General features: G+C 42.7%; 1 protein-coding gene across 2 annotated transcripts in view; it reads left to right on the top strand.

Moving 5' to 3' along the window:
* Positions 1–26531, top strand: part of LOC126162268 (protein gustavus) — a 331257-nt gene that overhangs the window by 219189 nt on the left and 85537 nt on the right. Inside the window, exon 2 of one of the 2 annotated variants that reach the window (XM_049918661.1) lies at positions 13470–13513. The exons of the other annotated variant lie outside the window; for it this stretch is intronic. Within the exon in view, the coding sequence (XP_049774618.1) occupies positions 13470–13513 (44 nt within the window). The remainder of the gene's footprint in view (positions 1–13469; positions 13514–26531) is intronic. 2 annotated transcript variants of the gene reach the window in all.

The raw sequence follows: 26531 nt of genomic DNA, 5'->3' as shown, positions 1-26531 counted from the left end.
ATTCACACAATGTCTATAGCCAAACAGTACATAGTTTACGTTTTTTTGTAATCTTTTCTAAAGATAAAAATTTTTACATTTTTTACCATAAAGAAAACTAGTGATGAGTTGATAATTCTGTGATGCTAGTTTGGAGAAGCAAACAAGTGTTCCGCATAAAGGCAGAACCACAGTACCATATTGTCTTATGCAGACATGGGCCAACAGAAGAGTTAAAGTTACAGTGGCTAAAAGAGGGTAGTTTGAATTCTGACCTGCCTCATCTCTTTAACGGCACTGATAATTTGATAATTTTTATTTATCTTGCAAATGTTTATTGGAAATTACTTCATCTTTGCCAACGATGTTGTTGAACTTATCATACTTTATTATATCAGAAAGTAATATTTTAGCATTTAAGTAATGTCAGTGAACTATAATAACTGCGATAAATTTGCTTTCCTCTCGCATCATTATCACATTAAAAGACGGCGCGTTCGTCTAGCTTATAAAAAATTAATCATGTATTATCGATGATATTCGTGTATAAATGCTGTAATTCACATTTTTCAAAAACTTGAAGCTAGAACGGGAACGTTTTTCATTTTATTTTGTCTGGAATTGAAAGATATGCTGCGGAAGCATAGATGGTCCTGATAAAGTTGTATGGTGGTGACATGCTCTGTGGAGTACATGCAGATCTTCACTCGTTGCAACCATGTAATGTCACATGGATGCAATTATTATTGCAGTGTGGCACGCTTTGCATGTATTGCAACGTCTCTTTCGAGGCTGATGAGGCTGCACTATGGGACGAATTAGGAATAAGTGAGTCTTAGACATACTCGCTGTTGTAATTTTGTGGAAGCTTTTTGCTTCGTGATAACTCCTAAACAATTAGATAACTGCCAAACATTCTAATGTTGGAGTAGCAGTAAATGTCTGTTCGCTTCAGACAGGTGTATATTTACACAAACTATTTTTACGTTGTCCGTTGTATACACCATCTTTATTCGGCTGAATAATAGAAAGTTAAGGTTATTTTGCTGATTTAATTATTAATGTTTAATTACATTTTACGCAACGTTTGTACTGTAATGTAGGAAAAGTCAAATAGTACCATATTACGCGGAGGAAGAACAAGAGCCGCAGAAACTCACTATATGCAGAATGGTTTGAGGAATTGTTTCCTCTTGAATGTGAGGATTGTCAGTCTTCATTTTTGTCTCACAAAAAAGGTGTAGTGAATGTTAAAATTTATTGGATTGGGTGTATGTTGCCTTACTTAGATCACATGCTATTGATCTCCGTAGTAAAATGTTTCCTCGCTGTATCGTGATAGCTTAGTGACATTGTATCCGCCACTTGCTCGTGTGGCCGGACTGGCTGCCACACCTCTCTTAAGCCTTTCATTGACATGTTTCATCCTTGGCCTAGCGAAATGCTGGAGGAACAAAACTATATTGACATGTGTGTGTTCTCCTAAAACCATCACAGAACAAAATTTTACATTAAATAGCTACTTCCATTTGAAACGAGGGGTTGGTTATATTAACTGTGGTCTGGAGCCCGGACCCAGACGCTCATTACTCAGCTCGATAAGCTTCGGGTGCCCTTGAGGAGCTGTATCCCGCGCTGGTTATAAACCCAGGGCCGCCCTTGAAGATGTATTTTTCTGGCGCCCTGTGGCGCCACAGTATTGATTTCTACCCCAAGGCCCGCGCTTCTCCGCTCTTTCTTCTCTTGCCGACCACCACTCTTCCGCGGCTTCCTCCATATCCCCCTGCCTCGTCCGTCGGCCCTTATCTGTCCTCCTTGCCCTCCACACACACACACACACACACACACACACACACACACACACACACCTACGTTTAGGGTGTAGGGGCGAGATGTGCGCCGGCAGACGACTCAAGTACAGAACACGAGGCGCTATATCTGATCTTCCTTCTAAAGAAACAGTGGGGCATGCAAACACGGCGAATGGTCGTCCCATCCTGTGCTGTTCTGGTTCGTAACTTAAGTGGAATAGTCTTGCGCGTTTCTCCCTCATTGCCAGTAGAGCTTATTTCGTAAGGGCAAGTTAGTGCCCTTCCTATTATTATAGCGGTGTGCAAGTCAGAAGGTGGATGTGTGATGCGTTCGTGGTACTTCGTAGCGTCGAGTGTGTGTTCTGTTTCTGTTCCACTCCATTTCTTTCCTTAGTAACAGGCAGTCCTTAAAAAAAATGAAGGGTACTCCGACATCGGATATAATGCAGCGAAAATTACTTATAACTGAAGCTTGGGATACCGCGCGTCTGCTTTTAGCCATTACGTCGTCATGATGTCGAACTACAAAAAAGGTATCGAAGTCTTCAAATGAAGCAGACGATACCGAGAAACACCCAAACATACAAGAGAATGTGGTATCAAACACTACAGTTTACACCACCTCAAATGAAGCATGCAATTCCCATCATCTCCTGAACAATAAAAGAAAATGGTAACGTACACTTAAATTGACCTAGAATACACCTCAAATAAAACAGGTAAGTCCAATCGACCCTCCGACATACAAAACAATACAAAGAAATATTACCGAACACGTATTTTAACCTATAAAACACCACTAAAAGACACAATAAAACAACCATCCACACCTATCAACAGCAATAGAAACTACACTACAAAAATCTATAGTAACCCTGTTTGGCTCCCGAAATGGCGTAGATCATGGGTGGTATCCCGTGCTTAAATTGACCCAATTTTTAATACAGCTGCAAATTCACTTAACTATAAAACTACAGTGTAACTTACATTAATAACATTACAGCAGTTTCCAAACTGACTTCTGTTCATGGGTGCTGTAGTCTTCACGCCTTCTTACTTTGCTCTTATCAGTAGCAAGATGTCTCTCTTTCATGAACCAAGAGCGTACATAGTCCATGGGCTGGAAAAATACCAGTGGAGGACCAACCAACTTTATGAACATCAGATTGCTGACTGGAAAGATGAAATGAAGCTCGAAAAAATTAAATTTACGTGCGTGAAATCTTTGGCACTCTAAAGTTCGCAGCATCGTAAAAAAATTATTTGTCGACGAAAAAGTTTAGGGGTACGCATCCCCCAGCGTTCCCCTAGAAAAACAGCACTGGTAACAGGTAACCCCTTGGGTACGCGCCACATCGAGCCAATTTCTGCTCCTTGCTCCTATGATAATTTATAAGCTGTTAGAACGTTCGCTGTCGCTTTTAACGCAATACTGATTATTTCCATATTGAACAGTGTTTGCTAGTGAAAATAAAAGAAAAAGCCAGAGACAGACGTAGCGGAATGAGGCCCTTCGATGGAGCGTCATGTGACGCACTGCGTTGGGCGACTGCGCATTCCCCGTTATCCGCCTTCCTACATGTACTTCGTGGCGATTAAGTTTCCGTTTTGTACATGCTGAACCTGTAAGTCACGCCTTTTTCTCAGCTGCACTCGGATCTATCTGTCGTTACAATGTCTGTAACTACACATTCTAGTACTCGTTGGCCAACATTTTTCCCACTTCACTCCCACCTTCAGTGACTCGGTAATTAAAATAGTCCCGGAAAAGTTAAAAAACGTCGACAGGGTACTCCCTTTGTATAGGGAGAATTTTTCACTGTAGCTTCTGCTTCCTTGAAGTACTTTCGTGTTGTATTTCGCCAGTTAATTTTTTTTACCATCAACAGGCAGTTCAAAATGCCCTTACTTCCCACCATGTTTTACTATCGAACATCGAATGCAGATTTAGGAGGCCCTTCCCGTGCCTCGTTCAGAGGTGTCGCAGTGGCAGCTCACTCAGTCTCCATTCGAGGAGACTGTTAAATCCTCGTCCAGCCGGCCTTATACAGGGTGACGCAGATAAAACCGGCCCCTGCGCTGAAAGCAATCTGAAGGAAATCAACGTACATCATCGCTTTCTTACATTTTTATTGTACAGTTTCATTATTAACTATGTAATTAACAGTTCAAGTAACAATTTTCTTTCATTAGTTCAATAAGCATGTTTTAGAAAGGAATTTAACGTCTGTGTTCAAATGTTCTCCGCCAACATCCAAGAAAAGTTGTGCACGTCGAAGTATGTTAAGGAAAACTCTTCATTACTCTTTGAGGAATGTTCGAAATTTCTTCACATATTTTGTCTTTTAATGTGTCAAGTGTTCTGGGAGTGTAGCGGTATACTCTAGCCTTCAGAAATACCCAGAGGTAAAAGTCACATGGTGACAAGTCTGGAGAGCGGGCTGGCCACAAACCCTTACTAATGGGCCTCTCCTCTGTAAAATCAGTATGTATAAGATCTAAGGACAAATCCGACGTATGAGAAGTTGTCCCATATTGCTGGAAATATGCACATTTTTCGTTTCGAGTTAAGAGAGCCGAAAATTCATTGTAGAGTTGCAAGTCAACGTGTGTTGACAGTCGTTGAATAACAATGGCCCGATAATGGTTACCAGATACAGCACACCATACACCAATTTTTAAATCGTGTAACGGCTTTTGCAATATGGCATGGAGATTCTCTGTAGAGCAGTGTCTTGTGAATTAACGTAAACCGACAGATGAAACAAAGCTTCATCCGTCGAAAAAAGGAGGAACGGATCAAGCTGTCCGCCAGCGACATTTTCCAGCAATCAATTACAGTATTGTGTAAGTTTTCCCTTGTCCGCTTTTATTTGCTCAGCATCACTCACACGGTAAGGTTTCTTTCTTACGCCATGAAGGATGCGTTGTCATGATCTGCGAGATATTCCACATTGATGTGATGATCGTATTGACTTGAAGGGTCTTCTTTCAATGTATGCAGTCACGTTTGCCACAACGTCAGGTGTACATACAGTATGTGCCTTATTTGTCTTTGAATTAACAATACTGCCTGTCGAACGCCACTTTCTCACTAGATCCTGAATTTTGTAGGAGTATTACTTTCAGGGAACTTTTCATAAAGTCACGAACAACTCTAATGGATTGAAACCGCCCATATTCAACAATGAACACACGTTCTTCAATGGAGTAAGACATGACAATGAAGTACACGGTTTATAACGACTACTTTCCGTATGAACTACTCACCCGCTACTCACCCGCAAAGAAACTGACAAGCTAGTAATGCTACTCACGCGCGTTCGTAGTCGGGTTCGGGCCTGTTTTATGTGCGCCCCTCTGTATACGTGCCTGTTTTTAGCGATCTTCTATTATGTCAATTGGGACTGACGTATAGTGTTTTCTTAACTCCTCTGTCTTCGTGTTCTAAAGTTTTGACGTGTGCGCGTATGACCCCAGTTGTTTTTGAGCAAAACAAATTACAAAACAAACTGCAAATGCCGGAATGGTTCCATTGGAGAAGACACGGCCGGCTTTCCTCTCTATCTTCTCCCAATCGGACCTCAGACCCATGCATTGGTCTTGGACGGACTTTAAACCCTTCTTTTTTCCTCTTCCCTGCACTGCGACAGAGAATAGCCCGAACTACATGCAGCACTACGTGGCAGTAATCCCGAGAATACTGATGTGATTGCTGTAGGTATGTAGCCGGATGCCGAGATAAGCTTAAAATAGCTTCCTTAATCATTCACATTTCATGACGAGGCGAACGGGAAATCTTCGCCAGCTCCTCCTGGAACCACGTTTGGTGCAAAATACTACTCAAACGAATCTGGCACAGACGTTCTTTAGGAACTGATAGCTTTTTATCTGTCCTCAGCACCGTTAACTTCATAACAATCCCAAATATCCTTGTCTGTAGTCAATAGTTATTAATTAGTGAAGAGGGACTCCATAGATTACTGATAGTCTAACGTTACCTGGAATGTCAGTAAGACTAAAAAATGGTGTGATAAGGAGCAAGTGGCGCCTTCGTCGTGGTTTGCACATAGGGAGACATTATGAAGAAACTGTTCTTCCAGACAGCAACGGCCTTCAGAGTATTGAGGGGGCAGCGGGGAAACGTATAATCAGCGCTATCTTGATGACCGTGTAATCACGAACCTGTGGATTGCTTGGAGCTTATACTCGAAGGCAGACGGTGACAATGTATCTAAGCTCAGCTGTCAGGTAGAGCGAAGAGGAAGCAGTGATAGATCGATAAAAATGTTGTAGTTCTTCGTTATTCCTACTGGAGGAACTATTCCAGGCCTGTAGGGAAGTAATACTGAGAATATATTTCATTTTATTCTTTTATGGTTGATTGCTTTGGGAACTGGACGAAGGGGCGACCGAATTAAGTGGATTTGCCTGTGGTGCTAGCTGGTATGTGGCGTTAAAGGCTGCTGGAAGTGTGCTTATATCTGTGTAGTAACATTAAGCCAGAGTTGGTTTAGCAAGCCGCCATAACGCTGACACTGTTGCCATTACGTGTTACCTGCGCTCTGTTGCATGTGCTAAGTTGCTAAGCCTGAGTAACTACGACGTGTTAGCGTGAGGATCCCACAGTTTCCTTGTTGCTTGGAGCTCGGAATTTTGTCAGGTGGAGTAATACTGGCCTGGACGCTGTCTTGCTGGCTTCTGGGAATAGTTTCTCTTGCCTACCTGCTTGTTTCATACCGTTCGTTCTCGCTACCCTCCTCGGGTCTCCGGGTCTTTGTCCACGCATTATACAGGCACGCCAGGTATTAAGATTTGCTCGTAACTATCTCGAATTCTAGACTAAAATTACGATCTTACGGGAGCCCCTGCTAAAATTGCGGAATTTGGTATAAGTTAGACAATGCAAGGTCTTTCGTTTCCTCATGTTGTGAATCGGTATTGTTTCAGAAACATCACAAAACTCATTGATCTGTTCAGCGCATCTTATTTCACATTCCACTAATACTTTGCATTAAATTACATCTGCATTTTATATATTGAAAACCGTGACTTTGAAAGCTAATTTTTAAATTGGCAGCACCCTTTTTAATAGAGGTTAAAGTCGTAAATTTTTACTTCTCGGATGCTACAATTAGGCTTCAAATAGAGAATTTTGTCAATTTAAAAAAAATTTTTTCCTCATTACTGATGTTTGCTTTCCAGACACGGCATGTCTGTATACTGTTTAAGCTCGGAACAGAGCAGTGCAGCCCATGATACGCCTTAAAATTCCTAAAGCATGCACTGCTCATTTATTTTTCACACTTGCTCTAAGCCTACATTCTTAGCTGCAGTCGAAGCAACACTAATTGCAATTTTTCTCCAATTTTAAATCATAAGTGCTACAAGACAAACTTAGGAAATTCCTGGAGTTACGAAAGACTTAGGTGGAAACAAATTATTACAAACAAGAAACCGCGATAAGCTATTGCATTTAAATACAGCTCTGCCTTAAAGGCTGCGTCAGGCTTGCTCAAGGTCCAGATATTGAATTTGTGTTGCGGACCTCCAGTGATGTGATGTGAGGCGAGACGATACGAGCGTGCATTACAAACGCAGTTAATGTTATCTCATCCTTGACATATGTCTTCTTAGGACTGACACGAACCCACAGCAGCTGAACGAACGTCCAGTGTGCTTTTTGAAAAGACTGGCAGACGCAAATGAACTTCGACCCACGCCTATTAAAATTTTGCAAATCTAACAGCAGAAAACGCAGGGCGGAAATCGACTCTGAAACCCTTGTCACATGTCAGGCCCGCACGTCGTTTCGTGCTTTGCGGTTTCTCTCACCTACAAGTTGGAGGAAGTGTGTGCTGACTACTCCCGGGAAAATACGCATAGACTCCGGCGTTACTCGTAATTGTGACGATGTTCAGTTCTGATAAATATGGCAACACTGTGTGCTAAGAAATTCTTTCATATTTTTGGTCAAGTCAGAGCATAACATATTGTAACAATTTATGTGGCGTGATAGGCCTACATGGGTGCACCTTTACCAAGAAGATGAAAAATTACAGAAAATGGGTAATATTAAAACGTAGCAGGGTGAGCACAGTTCGGCAACGACCAGCACAATCCACGTTCTACTTCGTGCCATGCACAGTGCAACATCGATGAGCACAATGTCTTGTAATGACGGAAGCGTTACTAGCGTACCCACTTTCCCATTAAGCCAGTCCATACACAGAAATCCAATTTTTGCATGTTTGTTTCTTTTCTAGGTCGCAATCTTTTTAGTCATCCAGTTTTATGATACTCGTATTTAGACTCATTCCCGAGTTGGAAACAGTGACAGCTGCAGCCAATGCAGTTCATGCAAACTCATCAGCTGAATACTACTGACATACAGATGGTAGACAAAAATTAGTTCTAGTTTCCACGATTTTTAGACAGTGCCAGTTTATAGAAAGTAGTACCTTCGATTAGCTTCTCATATTTATGTAGATTTGTGCTTCATAAGTAGTGTTAGCTGTCTGTGCGAGCAGCTGTTGCTAATTAGTCCCTTGCCTTTCACTGTAATACGGTACATCACATGGGCTGTATGCTATGAGTAAGCCACAGCAAGATACAGAAAACAGCCTATAGGCTCAAAGCTGAGTAGTAGCGGCTTTGGGCGAGAAGACCGCCGTCGCCTCATCCCCTTACTCTGCTCGGAGTGGGTCAGGTGCAGAGTGTGGTCCATGGAAGACGTGTGTGGGCAGGAGAGAGCCCGAAGAACGTAATACGCCCCGCGTCCCTTCTTTGTCTGGAGACAAAGCGGCCTCGAGCAGACTCCGCCAGTGACACCTTACTACATTCCCCCTCGTCCCTCCCGTACTTACATATTTATGGGGGGTTTTGTGTACTCGGAGCCTCAGCGGCCATCCAGAAGAGCAGCTTTCCCTCTACAGCGTCGCTTTCGCTTTGACGCCAGGTCGAGCAGCGCATTATCTGTTCTGAAAGAAACGGATTTCACGATTTGGAGATAGATACAAGCAGGAGTCCAAACGTACCCTAAATATATGAATTAAAATGATTGATTCTTACTTAGATCTGTCCGCAGCTCGTGGTCTTGCGGTAGCGTTCTCGCTTCCCGCTCACGGGGTCCCGGGCTCGATTCCCGGCGGGGTCAGAGATTTTCCCTGCCTCGAGATGACTGGCTGTTATTTCGTCGTCGTCGTCATTATTATTATTCATCCCCATTAAGGTCGGCGGAAGCGATGTCAAATCACCTTCTCTAGGACCTTGGCTAGTCAGCGGTGTGGGTCTCCCGCATCGTCCCCTACGCTCCTCGGAGTATGGGACCTCATCACCATCATCACTTAGATCTTGATCCGCCCCACGACCTTCACAAGTCTTCTAGGGAGCGCGTAAATGGATCCCAGTGTTTCTGCGACTTAAATTATGAAGTCTTACATCGTTAGTTCCATCTGCAACTGCTCTTGAATTACCTCCAATATAACACACCTTCGCACCCTTTCAGCGTAACTCATCTTCGGGAAGAGGAAGTCACATGGAGCTAACACTACTGAATGTCACGGGTGGAGAACTGCAGCCAGAAACCCTACTTAAGTTACAAATGCAAACCTTCGAAAGCGTCTTAGCCGTGATGTAGCTCTTAGTGTTTCCTGCAGTATTGGAGCAGCCGTGACACAAACTTCGCGAAAATCGTTTTCTTATCGGACTTACCCACGAGTTCCATTTACGTCAGGACGACTCTCTTCAATGCAGCTGTGATGTCACCTAACGATCGTCGATATTCTCGCAGTGTAAGCGCCGATGGCTGATCTGAGGCGACCAATCAACCTGTGTAGTTCTGAGTCGAGGGGTATGAAAGGGAAGCAGTGGTTGGGAAGGGAGTGAGACAGGGTTGTAGTCTTTCCCCGATGTTATTCAATCTGTATATTGAGCAGTAAAGGAAACAAAAGAAAAATTCGGAGTAGGTATTAAAATCCATGGAGAAGAAATAAAAACTTTGAGGTTCGCCGATGACATTGTAATTCTGTCAGAGACAGCAAAGGCCTTGGAAGAGCAGTTGAACGGAATAGACAGTGTCTCGAAAGGAGGATAGAAGATGAACATCAACAAAGGCAAAACGAGAATAATGGGATGTAGTCGAATTAAGTGGAGTGATGCTGAGGGAATTAGATTAGGTAATGACTTAAAGTAGTAAAGGAGTTTTGCTATTTGGGGAGCAAAAAACTGATGACGGTCGAAGTAGAGAAGATATAAAATGTAGACTGGCAATGGCAAGGAAAACGTTTCTGAAGAAAAAATTTGTTAACATCGAGTATAGATTTGTCAGGAAGTCGTTTCTGAAAGTATTTGTATGGAGTGTAGCCATGTATGGAAGTGAAACATGGACGATAAATAGTTTGGACAAGAAGAGAATAGAAGCTTCGAAATCTGGTGCTACAGAAGAATGCTGAAGATTAGATGGGTAGATCACTTAACTAATGAGGTATTGAGTAGAATTGGGGAGAAGAGTTTGTGGCACAACTTGACTAGAAGAAGGGATCGGGTGGTAGGACATAATCTGTGACATCGAGGATCACCAATTTAGTATTGGAGAGCAGCGTGGAGGGTAACAATCGCAGAGGGAGACAGAGATGAATACACTAATTAGATTCAGAAAGATGTAGGCTGCAGTAGGTACTGGGAGATGAAGCAGCTTGCACAGAATATAATAGCATGGAGAGCTGCATCAAACCAGTCTCAGGACTGAAGACCACAACAACCATCACGTTAGATATTTACGGAAGATGTGGTTGCCGCTACCAAAGTTGTACGTTTCTTGAGAGAAAGTGGATTTTATAACAAAAATTTACTCCACCTCCACCGTTGGTGGCAGGGGTGATTGTGTGCAATGTGCCCCCCGTGTGGTCTCGTGCTACTATCGTTTAGGGATCGGCAGGCGACTAGTAGCCGCTGAGCGCTGCCCCCGAAGGGCGGGGCCAGAGCGACCGAGTTTGGCTCTGGAAGCGGGCCAGCGGAGCAGCGGATCGGCTCGGGGCACTCCTTGGTTGCCATGGCGACAAGGACGCATTGATCGGCCGCCCGCCGCCCACTGCAGCAGCGGCCGCCTGCTGCACGTCTTAAAGCTGACCGGCGCCTCCCGCCGCTGTTGAACACCACTGTCGTACAGACATTGTCGCAGCTGTTAACATCGCTGCTGGTAGTCAGTCGTAGGAATTGAAATAATGGAGAGGGTAGTTATATAAAATGGTTAGAATTTATTACATAGACATTTTGAGTGTTGACAACCGTACCATTTTTTCTTTCTTTTCGCAGTGAAAGACAATGTGACGCGGCAAACTCAAAATTGCGTGCAGTTGATTGACGCGAATTGTCCAGGAGGATGCGACAGCAACGCGTTTTTCTAATTTATTCATTGGGTTGCCTGTCTCCAGACAATGAAGTTCCATACCAGTATCTCGAAACTAGTTCTGCATCCTCTGTTAAGATGCAGAACACACTAACACAAACAAGAACACTGACCGATAAATCATTGTCGTAAATCAAACTGTTTGCAATCGTCATTACAAACAGTTTGATTTACGACAATGATTTATCGGTCAGTGTTCTTGTTTGTGTTAGTGTGTTCTGTATCATAACAGAGGATGCAGAACTAGTTTAGAGATACTGGTGTGGAACTTCATTGTGGGCACAGTTTCATTTAACTTAGTTGGGTATCGTCTTAGTGAAGTCTTCGTAACCACACATGAGGCGTTGTTATGCGTGTAATTAGGCATTTCTGGCACAGAAGCAGAGTTTCTATTGTGTCAAGAGATAAATTGGTTCGCATTCTCGCAGGTATGGTTCAGTGCGATTCATGAAAACAAGTCACGGTTGTTAAAAAACCCCGTTTGGCTTATGTAGTTAGCCTACGTATTTATTTGAAGATAATTAACAAAAGAAAAAATAAAAACTGGCTACTTACAAAAACTGACAAATCTGAGACAAACAAGAGACCACGTACAACTATTGTTTCTTTAGCAATGGCATTCAACGCCATTTTAGTGTCAAATAGAGACTACTATAATTTGTGTGAATGCTGGTCTGAGAAAATGCCAAGTCAACTTAAGACACTACCAAATATCAAGCAATGTTACCTTCCCAGAGGGTGATAGGTTGAATAGCCCTGCTCTGCGTGCACGTGATAACCATATGGTCGCCAATTGCTCAGGAAAAAGAAATCAAATTTTTCAAACAAGCCTTGTAGCGGTGGATTTTTCTTTTATGAAATAGGTCTCTGAGACCTTTTTTGGGAAATCTGCTTATGTTGTGTTAACTATTAAATGACGCAGATGGAATTCTTGTTAAAAGGAAGTTGATAGTTACTGAGTACAAAGGAGTGAAATGCTGATAAAAAGGAAAGAAATACAATTAAAGCGGAATTCTTTACTCGCTGTCATTTATCAAAACCTCCAGTAACGTTAGACAGCAGGATACATTGGGTGAAGGACAACGAACACAGCTAAAGACAGTAGCAAGAGGTTGAAGAAAAAGCAGTAACGGCCAGCGTGTTTTACCTTGAATAATAAATATTGTAGTGATGTGATTTTATTTTGTATGGGACACACTTGTAATCAGTTTTTCTGTTTGTGAGACAGATTAGTTACGAATAAATTGGCTTGTCACTTCTGACCACAAACATGACGTGACGAAATTGAAATGCGCGACCATTTTAATTAATAATCAAAAAATATTTGACAATGTTTGCAAATAACGAATACTGAAATTGCGATATGAAAAGGAACAGATGCAATTAAAATGCCGTCAGGATTGGTAATACGTGGTAAACATTCATGCTGTGATACGGTGGTGGTCTCAACGACGTGTTAGGCTGTGATTGCTAAGTCAATGTTTCCTGATATCATCACATTAAACGACGCTGCTATTGTTATATTACATTTAAATGTGATCGTCCAGTGGACATACTTCATAGTATGGAGGCAACTCTCTTAAACTTCGCCCGCTCTGCCGTGAATATTGCTCTCCACGATTTAACAAGTTCGTTGGTTTTGTATTTTTCGTGAATTCGTGATAACAAGTGAAGAATCGATGCTGTCACTGCAGCACAACAGAGAAGTACCCAAAGTTCTCTCTGAACTCCAAGGGTAGCTTGGCAGTTCTTCCACAGTGATAAATACGGTAGGGCTGAAAAGACATAAAAAAAGAGCCCTTCGCATCTGGGAAGGAATCCCCTTATTCTCAGTTCAGCGCGAGGGTGCTGGAAAACAAGAAAGATGCTGCTATAAATCGCGCTTCTTCCCTACCTGCCCTCTACGCATCTCTCATCTCTTCCCCTTGTAGAAAAAATTACTAACCCTAAAATTTTGAAGAGGGGTAGGAGAAACACGCCCTTCTCTTACGTTCCGTAGTCCATTCTTAGTGTTTGGTTATCGAAAGGATGAACAATGTCCCATTAGTCATGAAGTCGAGACTGTGTGAACGAATCATTGCGTGTCTTCTCTCTCTCTCTCTCTCTCTCTCTCTCTCTCTCCCTCTCCCTCTCTCCCCCTCCCTCCCTCCCAGATAGCCGTTAAATCATTAATTCTTCAGAATTTTCTTTCTGTAAAAACGAGCGCACAGAGTAGTGTTATTATACTTGCCTTGAAAGTCTTGTTTATTTCTGCCTTTCTTCTGTTACAGGTACGTGCTGACCGCATGTTGGACGATATTCTTGTCTCTAATCGGTAAGTGAGCGTAAGCAGTGGCAAGTACTGGTGTAAATATTTAGCGGTGCCTGTTGTACGTCATGAATACTCATGGCTTAGTACTGCCGTTTCGTCAGACGTTCTCACTGCCACGCTGACACGCTTTCACTCTTACGTGGCTAATGAGAAAATCTTTGTATGTAGCATGAAGGTAATACAGCCTATCTTTGGAAGAGGGAATGAATAAGTAATCTGCCTAAAATTTCACTGTTCAGTACGTATGATTTGTTACTCGTATATAGTTATGGCACTTCATGAAACACATGGCCGTTCGAAATCGTAGTCATAAAGTAGCAGTACTGTACGTGTGGAGTGCTTCACATGTTCCTTCTGACCTACTTCGATCTGTAATGATTGTAAGAAAGTGTCCAGTGCCACCACTTTCATGACGCATATGTATCAAAAAGAACTTTAGGAAAATAATGGGAATGCTAGTTAACAGCTCTTACCGTCACGTTATTCTCTCGCCCAGTCTCCGCTTTAGCTTTAAAATCTTTTTGTCAATGTAAGACCAATTGATACGAAACTGTCATTTTAGAAAATTACTACGAAACCAGAGCGCTTATCGCAAATTTAGCAAAGTTGGGTTTCTATAATCCCATCTTCTGTAAATAGGATGGAACTTCGGTTGGTCGAAGGCTTGAAGAAAATGGATACCAACAGCCGTAATTCAATAATTTTATTTAGCTACCACTTTCAGCGTCTCAATGGCACCATCTTCATGTCCCTGACGTGTAGCTAGACAAGTCGTAGCAAACGGTCAGTCGATGGAAACCAGTTGGATGCAGTGGTCCCCATAATAGCAAAAACGATCAGAGAACTTCTGTCTCCTTGTATAAGTACCTGAAGATAATACCAATGAGGCACCGAAGCTGGGGTAGTAAAATAAATTAAGCTACAGCTGTTGGTAGATCTCACTAAAATCCCCAAGCAATTTTGGCCCCCGTTAAGTCAGTAAGCGAACGCAAATGATATTCAGTTGCTCACTGACCATAACGGCGCTGAAACTGAAGAGGACAGAATGTCGAAATACTGAATTGAGTATTAAATTTTTACCGCGGAAAACTGTAATAGTCTTTCTCTTTTCAATCACGGCACGAATGCCGAAATGGCAAATATTCAGACAAATAATCGCGAAATAGAAAGTAATAAATATCTCAATAGTGGAAAGGCACCTAGATACGACGAATTTTATGCTTACATCACGGACTTTAAGCTGATGTAAACTGACGGAACATATTCTATGCTCATGCATTATGAGAACGAAAACCTTCTCATTAAAATCAACATGGATTGCGCAAAGAGAGATCCTGCGAAACACAGCTCGTTCTGGTAATCCATGAAATCCGGAGCACAGTGGACAACGGTACCCAGGTTGATGCCGTGGTCCTAGACTTCCGTAAGGCATTAAATACATTTCCACATTATCGTTCAATAAACTGAGTAAATGAAGTAAAATAATCCTGTGGCATTATTGGCTGGGAGACACCATTTCCGACTGTTTAACAGCCTGGTGGAAGTCTTTGTTTGACACCACTTTGGCAACTTGCGGTCGATTAAGATAAAACAAACGCCCAGTCCCTGTGCAAGGGAAATGTCCGGCCCTCCCGGGAACCGAACCAGACACCACGCCATTTAGACACAGTGACATTGACCACTAGGCCAAGGTATGCGGACTGGACTGATGATCCTGTAGCACATAGAACGTATAACGTTCTTCTTAGCGGGCCGAAATTGACAAAGGTAATTTTTTTGCGTACCTACTTAGAGTTCTGGGGCCACCACTGTTTCCAACGTGTAGGACTGATCTGTTGGATAACATCGTAAGCTCAGGCAGGCTTTTGGCAGACATTACTATTGTGTGTAGCATATAAGAAGTTTGCAACGCCACAACAGTATAGCAAAGCGCAGAACGACCTGCAGGGATCGATGAACGGTGCACGGACTGGCAGTTTGCCCTGAACGTAAATAAATGTAACAGATTGCGCGCAAATAGGCGAAGATATGGGTTCCCTGCCTTTAGATAAAGCTGTTGGCGAAAAAATGACTGGAAACGGTAAAATTAAAATACCTAGGATTAACACTAATAGTTCGCAGACCGAAAGTGGAGTGACCAAATAAAAGAAATAGTAAGAATAGCAGATATCAGGCTGAGATTCGTTGAAAGAATATTACACGAAAGGAGTGACTTAAACTCCGATTCTACGGATTCTTGAGCATTGCTTAAGTTCGGGACCGTTCCCAGCTGAAACCGGGATTAATGGAAGTGATGGACGAGACGTATCGCACAGCGGCGCGTTGCGCCGCCGGATGTTCAACAAATTCCAAAGGCAGACGTTACAAGAGTAGCGTTGTTACATTACGGAGAGCCTTAGATTCCTGGAAGAGTCCGACATTATTACTCATTCCCACACGCCTCTCGAAAAAGCTCACGCGGACCTCTCGTTCCGCTGCTGCTCACGCTAACCACGGGACCACGGCGCTCCTGAGCTCACACTATCCTTGATGTTGCCTATCTTGCGCATGGACTACTCAGTTTGTATATTTTGCTTATTTTTTCATAGTTCCACAACTTCTTCCTGTTTCCTCGATTGATCTGTGTTCAGTTTTTCAAGGCCTATCCACTGTGCCAACTTATAACTAAATCTGAGAGGGGTGCGATGGGGAGGTTCCCTTGTAAGGAGCAATGGAAGAGTCATTTGATTTGATGATTCTTGTTTCAAACTGTTTGCAACTTCTGGCCGGGTACACGTCCCGGGAATGAAACGTGGCTGGGTTTTGCTAATGATTTGGGCGGCCATATCGTGGTATTCCACGAGCCCCTTAATCTAAAAGGTCACCTTACTGCCAAGGATCGTATGACCATTTTAGCTGATCAGATGCATCCCATGGTACTATGTTTGTTCCCCTGTGGTGATCTTCTGTTCAAAGACGACAGGGCCACTGTTCGCACAACTTGTATCGTCCAGAACTGGTTTTGTGGACAGGAGAAAGTTTTCGCGTCTCCTCTAGCCACCACTTACACTAGATGTCAATATTATTGAGCCCTTCTGGTCTGCTGTAGAGGGAAGGTTGTGGGATCGCTATCCACCTCATGATCGTTAGCTGAACAGGAGACTGCTGTGCAGGAATAATGGTATTTGATTCTTCTGAAAACCATACAGGGCCGGTATTTATGTATTCTCAGAGCAAACGGTTTTGCACACCGTATTATGTATAGTAATGAGCCTGTTTGTTCGTATATTTTGTCTACCCCGCCACTCCCGTAAATGTAAATTGGAATCTAGGACGTGAAAGTTTAATAGTTAGTTCGGAGAACCTGGTCAGTTGTGCTGTGTATCAAGCGGAAGACAGGAGGTAGTTTTGTCTGTGCAGTGCCCGATGCGAAGTAATTTTTTAAATTTTTAGTGTCTATAGGGAGTGTGCTAGCGGTGGCGCCGTTTCGTCAGTGTCGGAATGCCAGCGGTTAGCTATCGCGGTGGAATTTATCGTGAGCGAGCGGCGGATTTCCTACAGAGGGGCCGCTGCAGGCCAGATAAGTTTCTCCGCAGCAGATGACGCGGCTAGCCGCGTGGCGCCTCTCACCAGAAACTGCTGCTATACTCAGCCGTTCGCAGAACACATTCGAGTGCGAGTTCTCGCTACTTTCCGGCAAGAGTTCTTTGATCCTTTTTACGGCGCGTTACGTCTCCTCTTCCATCAGTAGCGTCAGACTGTCCTACTTCTGCCAGAACGCCACGTACGGCTACTGTGGACGTACTTTAACCGGCGTGAGGACTAATTGTTAATTGTTACACCAAGCTGCAACCTTGTTTCTTGCATCAAAATAGAAACATTAAAGAGACACGTACTGGAATTTGAGGAAATTCCAACATGTGACACGTGTTAATGAAGTGAACTCAGCGCAACGGACTCCGAACGTATTCACGCTCTTTTAACGCGGAACGTTCTAAATCATTTTACCCACTTTCTCTTTGTAGTTCATACCCAGCACCTCGCTGTCACTGTAAATGTCCGTCCCAGTGACTTTTTTTCTCCCATTGATTTATAGTATATTACACTGCCACTACTTCCATACTTCGGTAGCTTAAGAATTCTGGGGTCCAACTTATTTTTCCCCTGTATGCACGTGTTTAAAATTTCGGTCCAAAATGCGCCTTCCCCTATACCTACGTGTCTCGAAGGGTATAGGCACGCCAGTCCTACGTATGGTCTCAACCCATATGTATCATTCCAACAGTCTCCACTTACCTTTTGGTACGAAAGCCTCTAACGCGTGTTTATGATTAAAGTGCAACGACTGGCTTGGGTCCTATGTGGCCTGCAATTATTGTGTTGCACCGAAACTTGGTAGGTAGGCTAAGGCTTTAACACGAAACAGGTTATGTTGGAAAAAAATAAGTTCAAATTTCGGTCTCCAGGTGTAAATCTGGCGCTGTACTATGCTCGCATTATCACTGTATGACAACCACGCTGTAATTAAAACCATAACTTCAGCGAACATTACGGCTACTCAGGAGAGACCGTCCGCCGTTAAAGCGAAACTGTTTAAAGTGAACGGCAGCAATTAGTGCTCCATTGAGAGAGTATCGCAGACTGATAAGTCTGGGCAGAGGCCCGATGTGATTAACTAGTTTAAAGATAACGAAATTTAAAACCACAGGTGACCTTAGTGTGAGATCTGGGGGATAGGCGTCCAGTCCTGCGGATGGATGTTATTGGAGGTTGCTGTTCCTGTGACTGACAACGCAGCGTGTGCCTCGGGTAGAGTTAGTGCTCGTGCAGTGTCGAGAGAACTGTCCATCCCATGCTCTACAGTACGGAAGTTTTGCGATCTACATTACATTGGTACGCGTACAAGATGATCAAGACTGTGTAGGAACTGAAACGTAAATATCTTCAGCAACGTTCTGAGTTTGCACTTCGGTTTCTGGCACAAATCGAATTTAATGATATTTGGGCGGGCAATTTTCTACGGAGTTCGGAGACACATTTTAAGCTACAGGGTGCAGTGGATAAACAGAACTGCCGAATTTGGGGTACTGTTACACGAGCGTACTGTGAAAGGAGAACCATCGCACTCGCCGTATCTTTTTGATGAATATTCACAAGCACCTTCATTCTTGGTCCGTTCTTCTGTAAAGAGAATACACCCAGAGTGCCTGTTAGGTGTACCGTGATGTCTGCACGTTGTCGAGACCACCTTATACGGAATGTATCCGTACTTTGAAAGAGCGCAGCTGTATGGCAACCACTATTTTCATGCAAGATCGGGCGACACCTCACGTCCCTCACCCAGTGGCTCCAGAAGTTTTCCACATGCATGGGCTGCGAGGTTACTAGACCTGAATCCGTGACAGGCCCTGGGATATCTAAAAGTGCGTTTACTAGGGAAGTGTTCAGTGTGTACGTGCTGCGAAGGCCGGCACGGGTATACTGGAACACACAGATCAGATTCTACCGCAACTGCTGTGCGTCCACAGTTGTCTGACCTTTTCTGCCCACTTCCAGATTCTAATCCATTACATATGACAACATTCATATGCATCTTCCTTGCATTGTCAGATTTGCAGCTGGGGGCCAAAATCTGAACTAATTTCTTCCAGCGTAAATCGGATCCGCATTAGAATAGGTACAAAGTTTCACTGCCATACGATAATTACAGACCTCAATGGACCTCTGTGAGTAACGGCATTTTAATTAACAACCACCCTGTATGTCCATCCGTGTGTCTCCTGTTTTACTGCCACACTCTCACTGACCATCAGTGTCTCCATTTTTCCGCTGGTTCTTTCACTGCTACAGAACGTGTGATGCTTGTATAAAACTAATTTTATAAGTGAGTAAAGTTTTGATTGTCTGTATACATCCCCTCGACCACTGACCCGTTCTTGTATTGCACCATTTGACCAAGAGGCCTACTGTGCTTTCTTTCACGCCTCCGAGTCTTCTGAAACCTTTTCAGTGGATTAACTTGGCGTAACACTGACCTTCCTTGTCAAAGAAATAAATGAGAGAACATATGCCTCTAATATGGATTCCTATGAGCGATCCTTTCTGGATATTGCATATTTGCGCTTGCAGTGACAACATAGTATTAACGCCGGGCCGAGACTGTTTAACGCAACCATTAGACATTATGTTATGCCCTACGCTTTGTGGAAATTACAGTACGAAAGGGGGACGGAGTAGGCGGAGGCTGACCATACCACAAAGAAATTAGTTTCGTTCCTACACGTATAACCTAGTGGATGAGGTGACACCTCGCGAAAGGACGTATGGGTTCGAGTCGCCGTAGTGGTCACTAAATTTCTTACGTTGCAGGTTCCGTTTATACTGATATCACGTTATTGCATCTTCATTGATGTCATTATATCGTATTACTTCGCTAAAGAAAGAAACTAGTAGATTCGGTGAATTTGTTTAGTTTACTTCATCGAATTAAGTCGTTTATAGACCGGATTTGTTTCAGCAGTGCTTGTAAATTAGTATCTCTATGTATATTCAAGAAGAATATATGTGCTTACGACCACTCACTCCTTTACGTGAAAGTGTTTGATGATGAATTACAGGTGTGTGTGTGTGTGTGTGTGTGTGTGTGTGTGTGTGTGTGTGTGACATGTACTTCAAGAACTTGTTTCGGGGAGAATGCATACATATGGTTTTGTGTGTGTGTGTGTGTGTGTGTGTGTGTGTGTGTGTGTGTGTGTGTTTTTTTTTTTAAATTCATTTTCGCATCAGTTTGGCTAGATAGGGTTGTCAAGAAAAGGCGCTATGTGTACTGTAAAAATGGTGTAAGATTAGAATCGAAAAAAACAGTGAATGGTACAAACTACTTATCAGATACACATGCTGTTACATCTGTTGTGACCTTCCGCTATTAATAAGCAGCGCAACCGAGCCGTCTGTAAAATATTCTTTAAAAACTGCAGAAAGCTGAAATCTGTAGCAGGCAACATCACATCTTCTGTTCTATTAGACTCAAAGTTGAATAGTTTACAATAGTAGTATGGCTTCGCGTTGTTCACTCATAAATAAATACTTCGTAAGAAATTCGAATTCATGCATTTGTTGAGGGAGCTCTTCATTGTAACGAAACTGGGTTTCAGCACAGCGAATTAGGATTCCGTGGAATGTTCTAAGAGACATAATTTTTGAATGTCGTATAACAAATTCGTGTGCATATCGAAGAGTTGTTACAGGGACAGATTGTGATTGTCGGCTGGTAAAAAAATCAAACAGCATAGTTGCACCGACCAAACACCAGTTTCATTAGTAGTCAGTAACTTTAGTCATAAAATGTCTGACTAGTTTGTTTCATGTGCGACGGTATGTTCATAAGAGGCGCGAGAAGGCTATGTCTGTAAACTTAAGAGACTAGATTGACAAAAATAAAAATTGTACTTTCAGTGCTTCAGACGTTTTACAGTCTTCCCCTCACTTGATTAGAACGCATAGAATGTTCATACAATCGTGTGAAACCGTCAAAAAAGCGCTCTGGAATCATGATAAATCGGGCGTCACGGTCGCACCTTTTTTCCTTAGATATGGCCTAGGTCCGTTTTGATAACATCGTCTCGTCACCAATGATGACTCTTCCAGGAAATAAGTGTTCACTTTTCCGTGTGTCGGTCACAACCTGAGACACACTTCACTTGTTTTAAAACATCGTGGAGAAGTGTTTGACATTTGAATGAGTGGTGCTGGCTCATTGCGATTTGACACACACAGGCCACATATCCACTACTCAACACAGCTTGCTCACAATTGACTGGCCGAATGTACAGTGGCTGTTAGTTCAAGCTGACGCCGTAGTTTGGTCGTTGTACGTACGTATCATACAAAGAAGTATTTTTGTAAATACGTGCAAGGTGGGGAAAGTCTACCACAGGCATTGGTCACCATCGGTGATCCACAGACCTGAGGCCGCCGCCTCACGTGACGCGATAGCAGCACTCATAGCGCCTCTGACGTAAATGTTTGTGGTGTAACGCACAGATATGAATGCCAGACTTCTCCCGACACACGACACTAACAAATTGTGCCTCTAAACACATTTTCTTGCTAGCACTCTCATTTTATGTTAACCCAATCTTCAGATTTTTTCTGCGTATTATCGTTTCTGCGCAATAGCTGTCTAAAAGCTCTCGTTGCAAAATTCTGCATCCCCATTAATTAAAGATACAATGTTCACGACACGTAAATACAAGGAAACATCTGAAAATGGAATGTCAGGTTTCTTGAAATATCACGGAAAATACACCTATAAACGCACGTGACTGCGGCTATTTCACTAGAAATTACCTTGAATTTAAACGGTTGGAATTTTATAAAACGCCCGCAGTGGGCAATATTTATTTATTGATGTTGATGTGAGAATAAATAAAAAACAAAATAGACAAACAATTTGAGTAACTAAGTGACTTTTGGCTTCAGGCAGGTCATTGTGTCCGAAATTTGTGTGAATATCCATAAACGATAGTAGCAAGCATCTTTTTAGGCATTTGTCCAAAAAAATTTTTGATGTATCGCAAAGGCGTTTACCGTTTCTGTAACGCTAAAAATAAACCATTTCAAAAGATTTAAAAGTCTAAATTACTCGAATTTAGTATATATCGGCGTACTATACAGAAGCGAAGATCCGAAAATGTGTTCTGGGCGGAGTACAATGCGAGCGCCTCGCTCTTTGCGTAGAGTTTCTTCGGCGGGCCGTGTCCTGCCCGCTGGCCGTTGTTGACCCATCTGCGGCCTACCAGATCGATAATAATCAGGTTTCACTGTTTGCCTGAGGTGGTTTTCTCAAGGAACTCTAGTAGAAAATGTTGAGGACTGAGGACTTCCTACAGAGTAGGAAGCTGCGTGTTACGATGTGATTACAATGTAGGATGTGGAAATGTAAGACAATCGACGCATACAAAAGCGAAGGGGCGTATGGCGAAAGAGATGGGAAGAAAATTACGGAGTAAATATATTCGGTGAATTTATTAGGCAATATGTTTTTGAAACTATAAATGCGAGTGATGGGTTGTCATATCTATAATTGACCGTGTATGCGTTAGGTGCGTGGCTGCTGTGAGCGCAGGGCGAGCCCGTTAAGCGTACGTGACGTTCAATTTGGACAGCCGGCCGCCGCCCCCGCGTCCACATTTCCCCTTCAGACGCTGTACAAACACTTCGCTATCGCAGCGTGTGCCTGCCTGCTGCGTGGCGCAAGGGTCGAGCTGTTTGAATATCGATTAGACGGAGTGCCATATTGGAAACGACCGTGGTTACGCGTCGGCCATGGTAGAGATTATGCCATTCTGCTGTCCGCTGCACCCACCAATCACTCAGAGGCTTTGTGTGTGTGTGTGTGTGTGTGTGTGTGTGTGTGTGTGTGTGTGTGTGTGTGTGTGTGTGTGTGGGGGGGGGGGGGGGGGGAAGGATTAGGAGGGTAATGTTAGCACGGTTATACTCATGGCGCCAGTTTCACCATTGGTCGCACTTAGCAGATGCGAACGTGGCACGTTACTACCTCGCTGAACCACGAACAGTTGATGAGCAATTTTGAGCTCATGTTATCTACATTACGCAGAGTTTTATAGTGGAATGTTCCCAATCCGTAGTACCAGTACTTCCCCGGTGTACGCTGCTACTTAGTGTTTCCCTTATACTTATGCCTGCACTGTGAGCACATGAAAAACAGAAAACAATTATCAAACATGCATCCATAAGTACTTATTGTTACTTTTATTGCGCAAAATGCGATTCGTACGTTTGATCATCGTTTTCCAAGGCAAGACGATGTTGTACTAACTCAACCTTGAAGTTGAGTGTGACAGGGAACTTTTGAGAGTAGACTCAATTAAGGTAGAAGTGAATTTTCCGTTATAACAAAGAAAAACACAGTTTGGTTGTACAGACGCCGTTACTTGGTATCCTACCTCGAATTCAGCCCAAAATTTTTTCATGATTACGGTGGACTAGGTTGGTAATTTCCTATGATGGCTTTGTATTTATCATTTGCAATTGCGTGTCATATGCAAGGGCGTTGAATGCTTTTAATAAGGTGGTGGTGGTGGTGGTGGTGGTGGTGGTGGTGGTGGTGGTGGTGGTTGAAAACTGTGCTTTGGAGGAAAGGAACGACAAGATGGAAAGAAAGAATTTTATCACAAAGAAAATTCACAACAAAAATGTTTCTCTAAGGCCCTTAAAATAAAGCACCACAGAACTTGTGAAACCAAAGTGGTCATTTGCTAGCAAATGCGTAATAATAAAGTAAAATTTGGATAAACTAAGAACATTTGAGAGAAGAGTTAAGAGGGAAATGAGTCTTCCACATACAGAAGTGATGCGGAAATGAAGTGTATCAGAATATAGAGAATGTAATAGAAACTATTTATGCAGAATGGATGACAACAGCTGAATTATACAGATCCTAAAATACTCTTTGCAAAAGTAGTCAATATGATACTGTTTCAGAGAGGTCAAAAACAGATTCGCAGAGAATCTGTGTAAGAGTAGAAGAATAGACGGATAGGAATAGTTTCATTCTAGAAATTACAGAAGTATTCCGAAGCAGGGAAGGAAGGAAAGAAAACGTTTCGAATTGGCTGAGGAGAAAACACGCTACAGCGAAACAGTTGAAGGAATGCCGAAGGAAAAAAGGAAAATAATCTGAAGAAATGGGTAACGGCACAAGGCCTGCACGACACGAAATAACAGCGGAATTTATTATCATTATTCTTGTTATGCATGAATTTTGAAATATTCACTGTACCAGTACTCTGGGGGGTAAAACTGCTGTTACGTTCCTGTGACTATGAAGCTGTTGGAGCTCACCCGAAAAGGGGGACTCGAACCGGCCGGAAGTTGTAAGCGATACGAGAGTGACATTCGATAAGATCCGCTGTAAGGGAAATATCAGGTATAGGAAATCATTTCACTGCTAGCTACACTATAGACGTCACCGAACACAGCAGCAGCAGTTGGTGGGACTGCTGTCGTAAGCGCGAAAAAAAAATTAATGCCTAGCTCTGCACTGATCTGCTGCTAGAATGTGCGCTTGATTTTTGACCGTGCCCCCTTTTTGCCGGCGAACAGCTACAAGATATCTGTAAAATTTACTTACTCAAATTTTGCTGCCAACTTCATACGGAACGTATGCTGATTAACGAAACTATATATTGCCGACATCTTTCGCGTGGATAGTTTCACGAAATAGAAAAAACAAAGAATAAAAGTAATTTAAGAGCGGCATCTACCTATCGCCCGTAGTGTATTAGTCATTAGGGTGAAATGAGTTAACAACGCTGTACCTGAAACGCCATATGTTCTGAGATACTGAAATAAGGATAACTGAAAACTCTGAAGGATTAAATGTACGCTTAATCTCGGTGGGACTAATCTCGACCCAACGTAAGTTTTAATGCACAGGTATTTTCATCGGTACATCTATTGTTACAGAGCGAGAAATTAGTAGTAGATATTGGCTTTTGCTATTCGCGATATCATTGAGACCTTTATTTAATCGGTGAACTTCTACTCAATGAATAATTGTTATGAGCACACCAGTGTTAGAGCAAACCCGTCAACTAAACTGTTTGTGTTAGAGACAATGAAAGTTTGATCATAATACCTGTTCATAATACGTAGCGAGAAGGTCGCTGACAGCTGGTAGAACTGTTGCCAGCTTTTAAGCACGAGCTGTCAGGCGCTGCGCACAAAACTGCGACAACAATGTTAGACAAGCGAAGCAGTCGCGGAAAGCACACTTGAACGAATTTTCTCAATACTAACTAGACTCGAATGGTATTTATTATTGTGTGACACATGCATTGGCTTGGAATGGATACTTTCTTTTTGAACAAATCAGTTTGAATAGCCTCATAAATGCATTAATGCAAACGTCGTAGAATTTGTTGTTCCTAAACTTCATGCTATATATTACATGTGGTGAAAAAACTGTAGCCGACACATCGCCTGAAGATTGTACTCTACATATAGATACCAAACAGATACGTGTAATAACCGTAATATATAGTCCTCAGAGACTTAAGTTGTTAGTGGTTGATCCGATTTTTGTGATACCGTTATTTATTTCTGATTTCGTTTTCTGTGTAACGAAGGAAGATACACGATACAGAAATTGTTTGCTGCACTGTGTGAGAACTAGGACCTGTAGGATGAGTAATCTTTCTCAATAAACTCCTTCCACAATGTCCTTTAAAAAACTCCTACTAAACTCGCATCCTGCCACGACAAATACTGATGTCAGCCTGCAAGATCCCATCTGTAAATCTTAGTCTAGCCACGAGTCCGGAAAAATTGACATAAGAGGCGTAGAGTAACAGTGGTCCTTGTTCCCTCGAGGCTGCAAAATTAAAGACAAACCTTCCGTGGATTGCCTTGTGAATCGCCATGTAGACCTGCCTCCTACCTGTTTCGTGCAGTTATTTCGCAGATGCAGTCTCTAGTAACACTACACTAGTCGGGCATTAGGAACCCTTCGGAACTGCAAACTGCCTACGTTGCTGATTGGATGTGCATGTAGCTAATCTACCGGGTGATCAAAAACTCAGTATAAATTTGAAAACTGAATAAATCACGGAATAATGTAGATAGAGGGGTACAAATTGACAGACATGCTTGGAATGACATGGGGTTTTATTAGAACCAAAAAAATACAAAAGTTCAAAAAATGTCAGACAGGTGGCGCTTCAACTGATCAGAATAGCAATAATTAGCATAACAAAGTAAGACAAAGCAAAGATGTTCTTTACAGGAAATGCTCAATATGTCCACCATCATTCTTTAACAATAGCTGTAGTCGAGAGGAATAATGTTGTGAGCAGCACTGTAAAGCATGTCCAGAGTTATGGTGAGGCATTGGCATCGGATGTTGTTTTTCAGCATCCGTAGAGATGTCGGTCGATCACGATACACTTGTGACTTCAGGTAACCCCAAAGCCAATAATCGCACGGAGTGAGGTCTGGGGACGTGGGAGGCCAAGCATGA

This window comes from Schistocerca cancellata, chromosome 2, assembly GCF_023864275.1.
Source record: "Schistocerca cancellata isolate TAMUIC-IGC-003103 chromosome 2, iqSchCanc2.1, whole genome shotgun sequence".
Lineage (NCBI taxonomy): Eukaryota > Metazoa > Arthropoda > Insecta > Orthoptera > Acrididae > Schistocerca > Schistocerca cancellata.
This window is presented reverse-complemented; position numbering and strand designations above follow the sequence as displayed.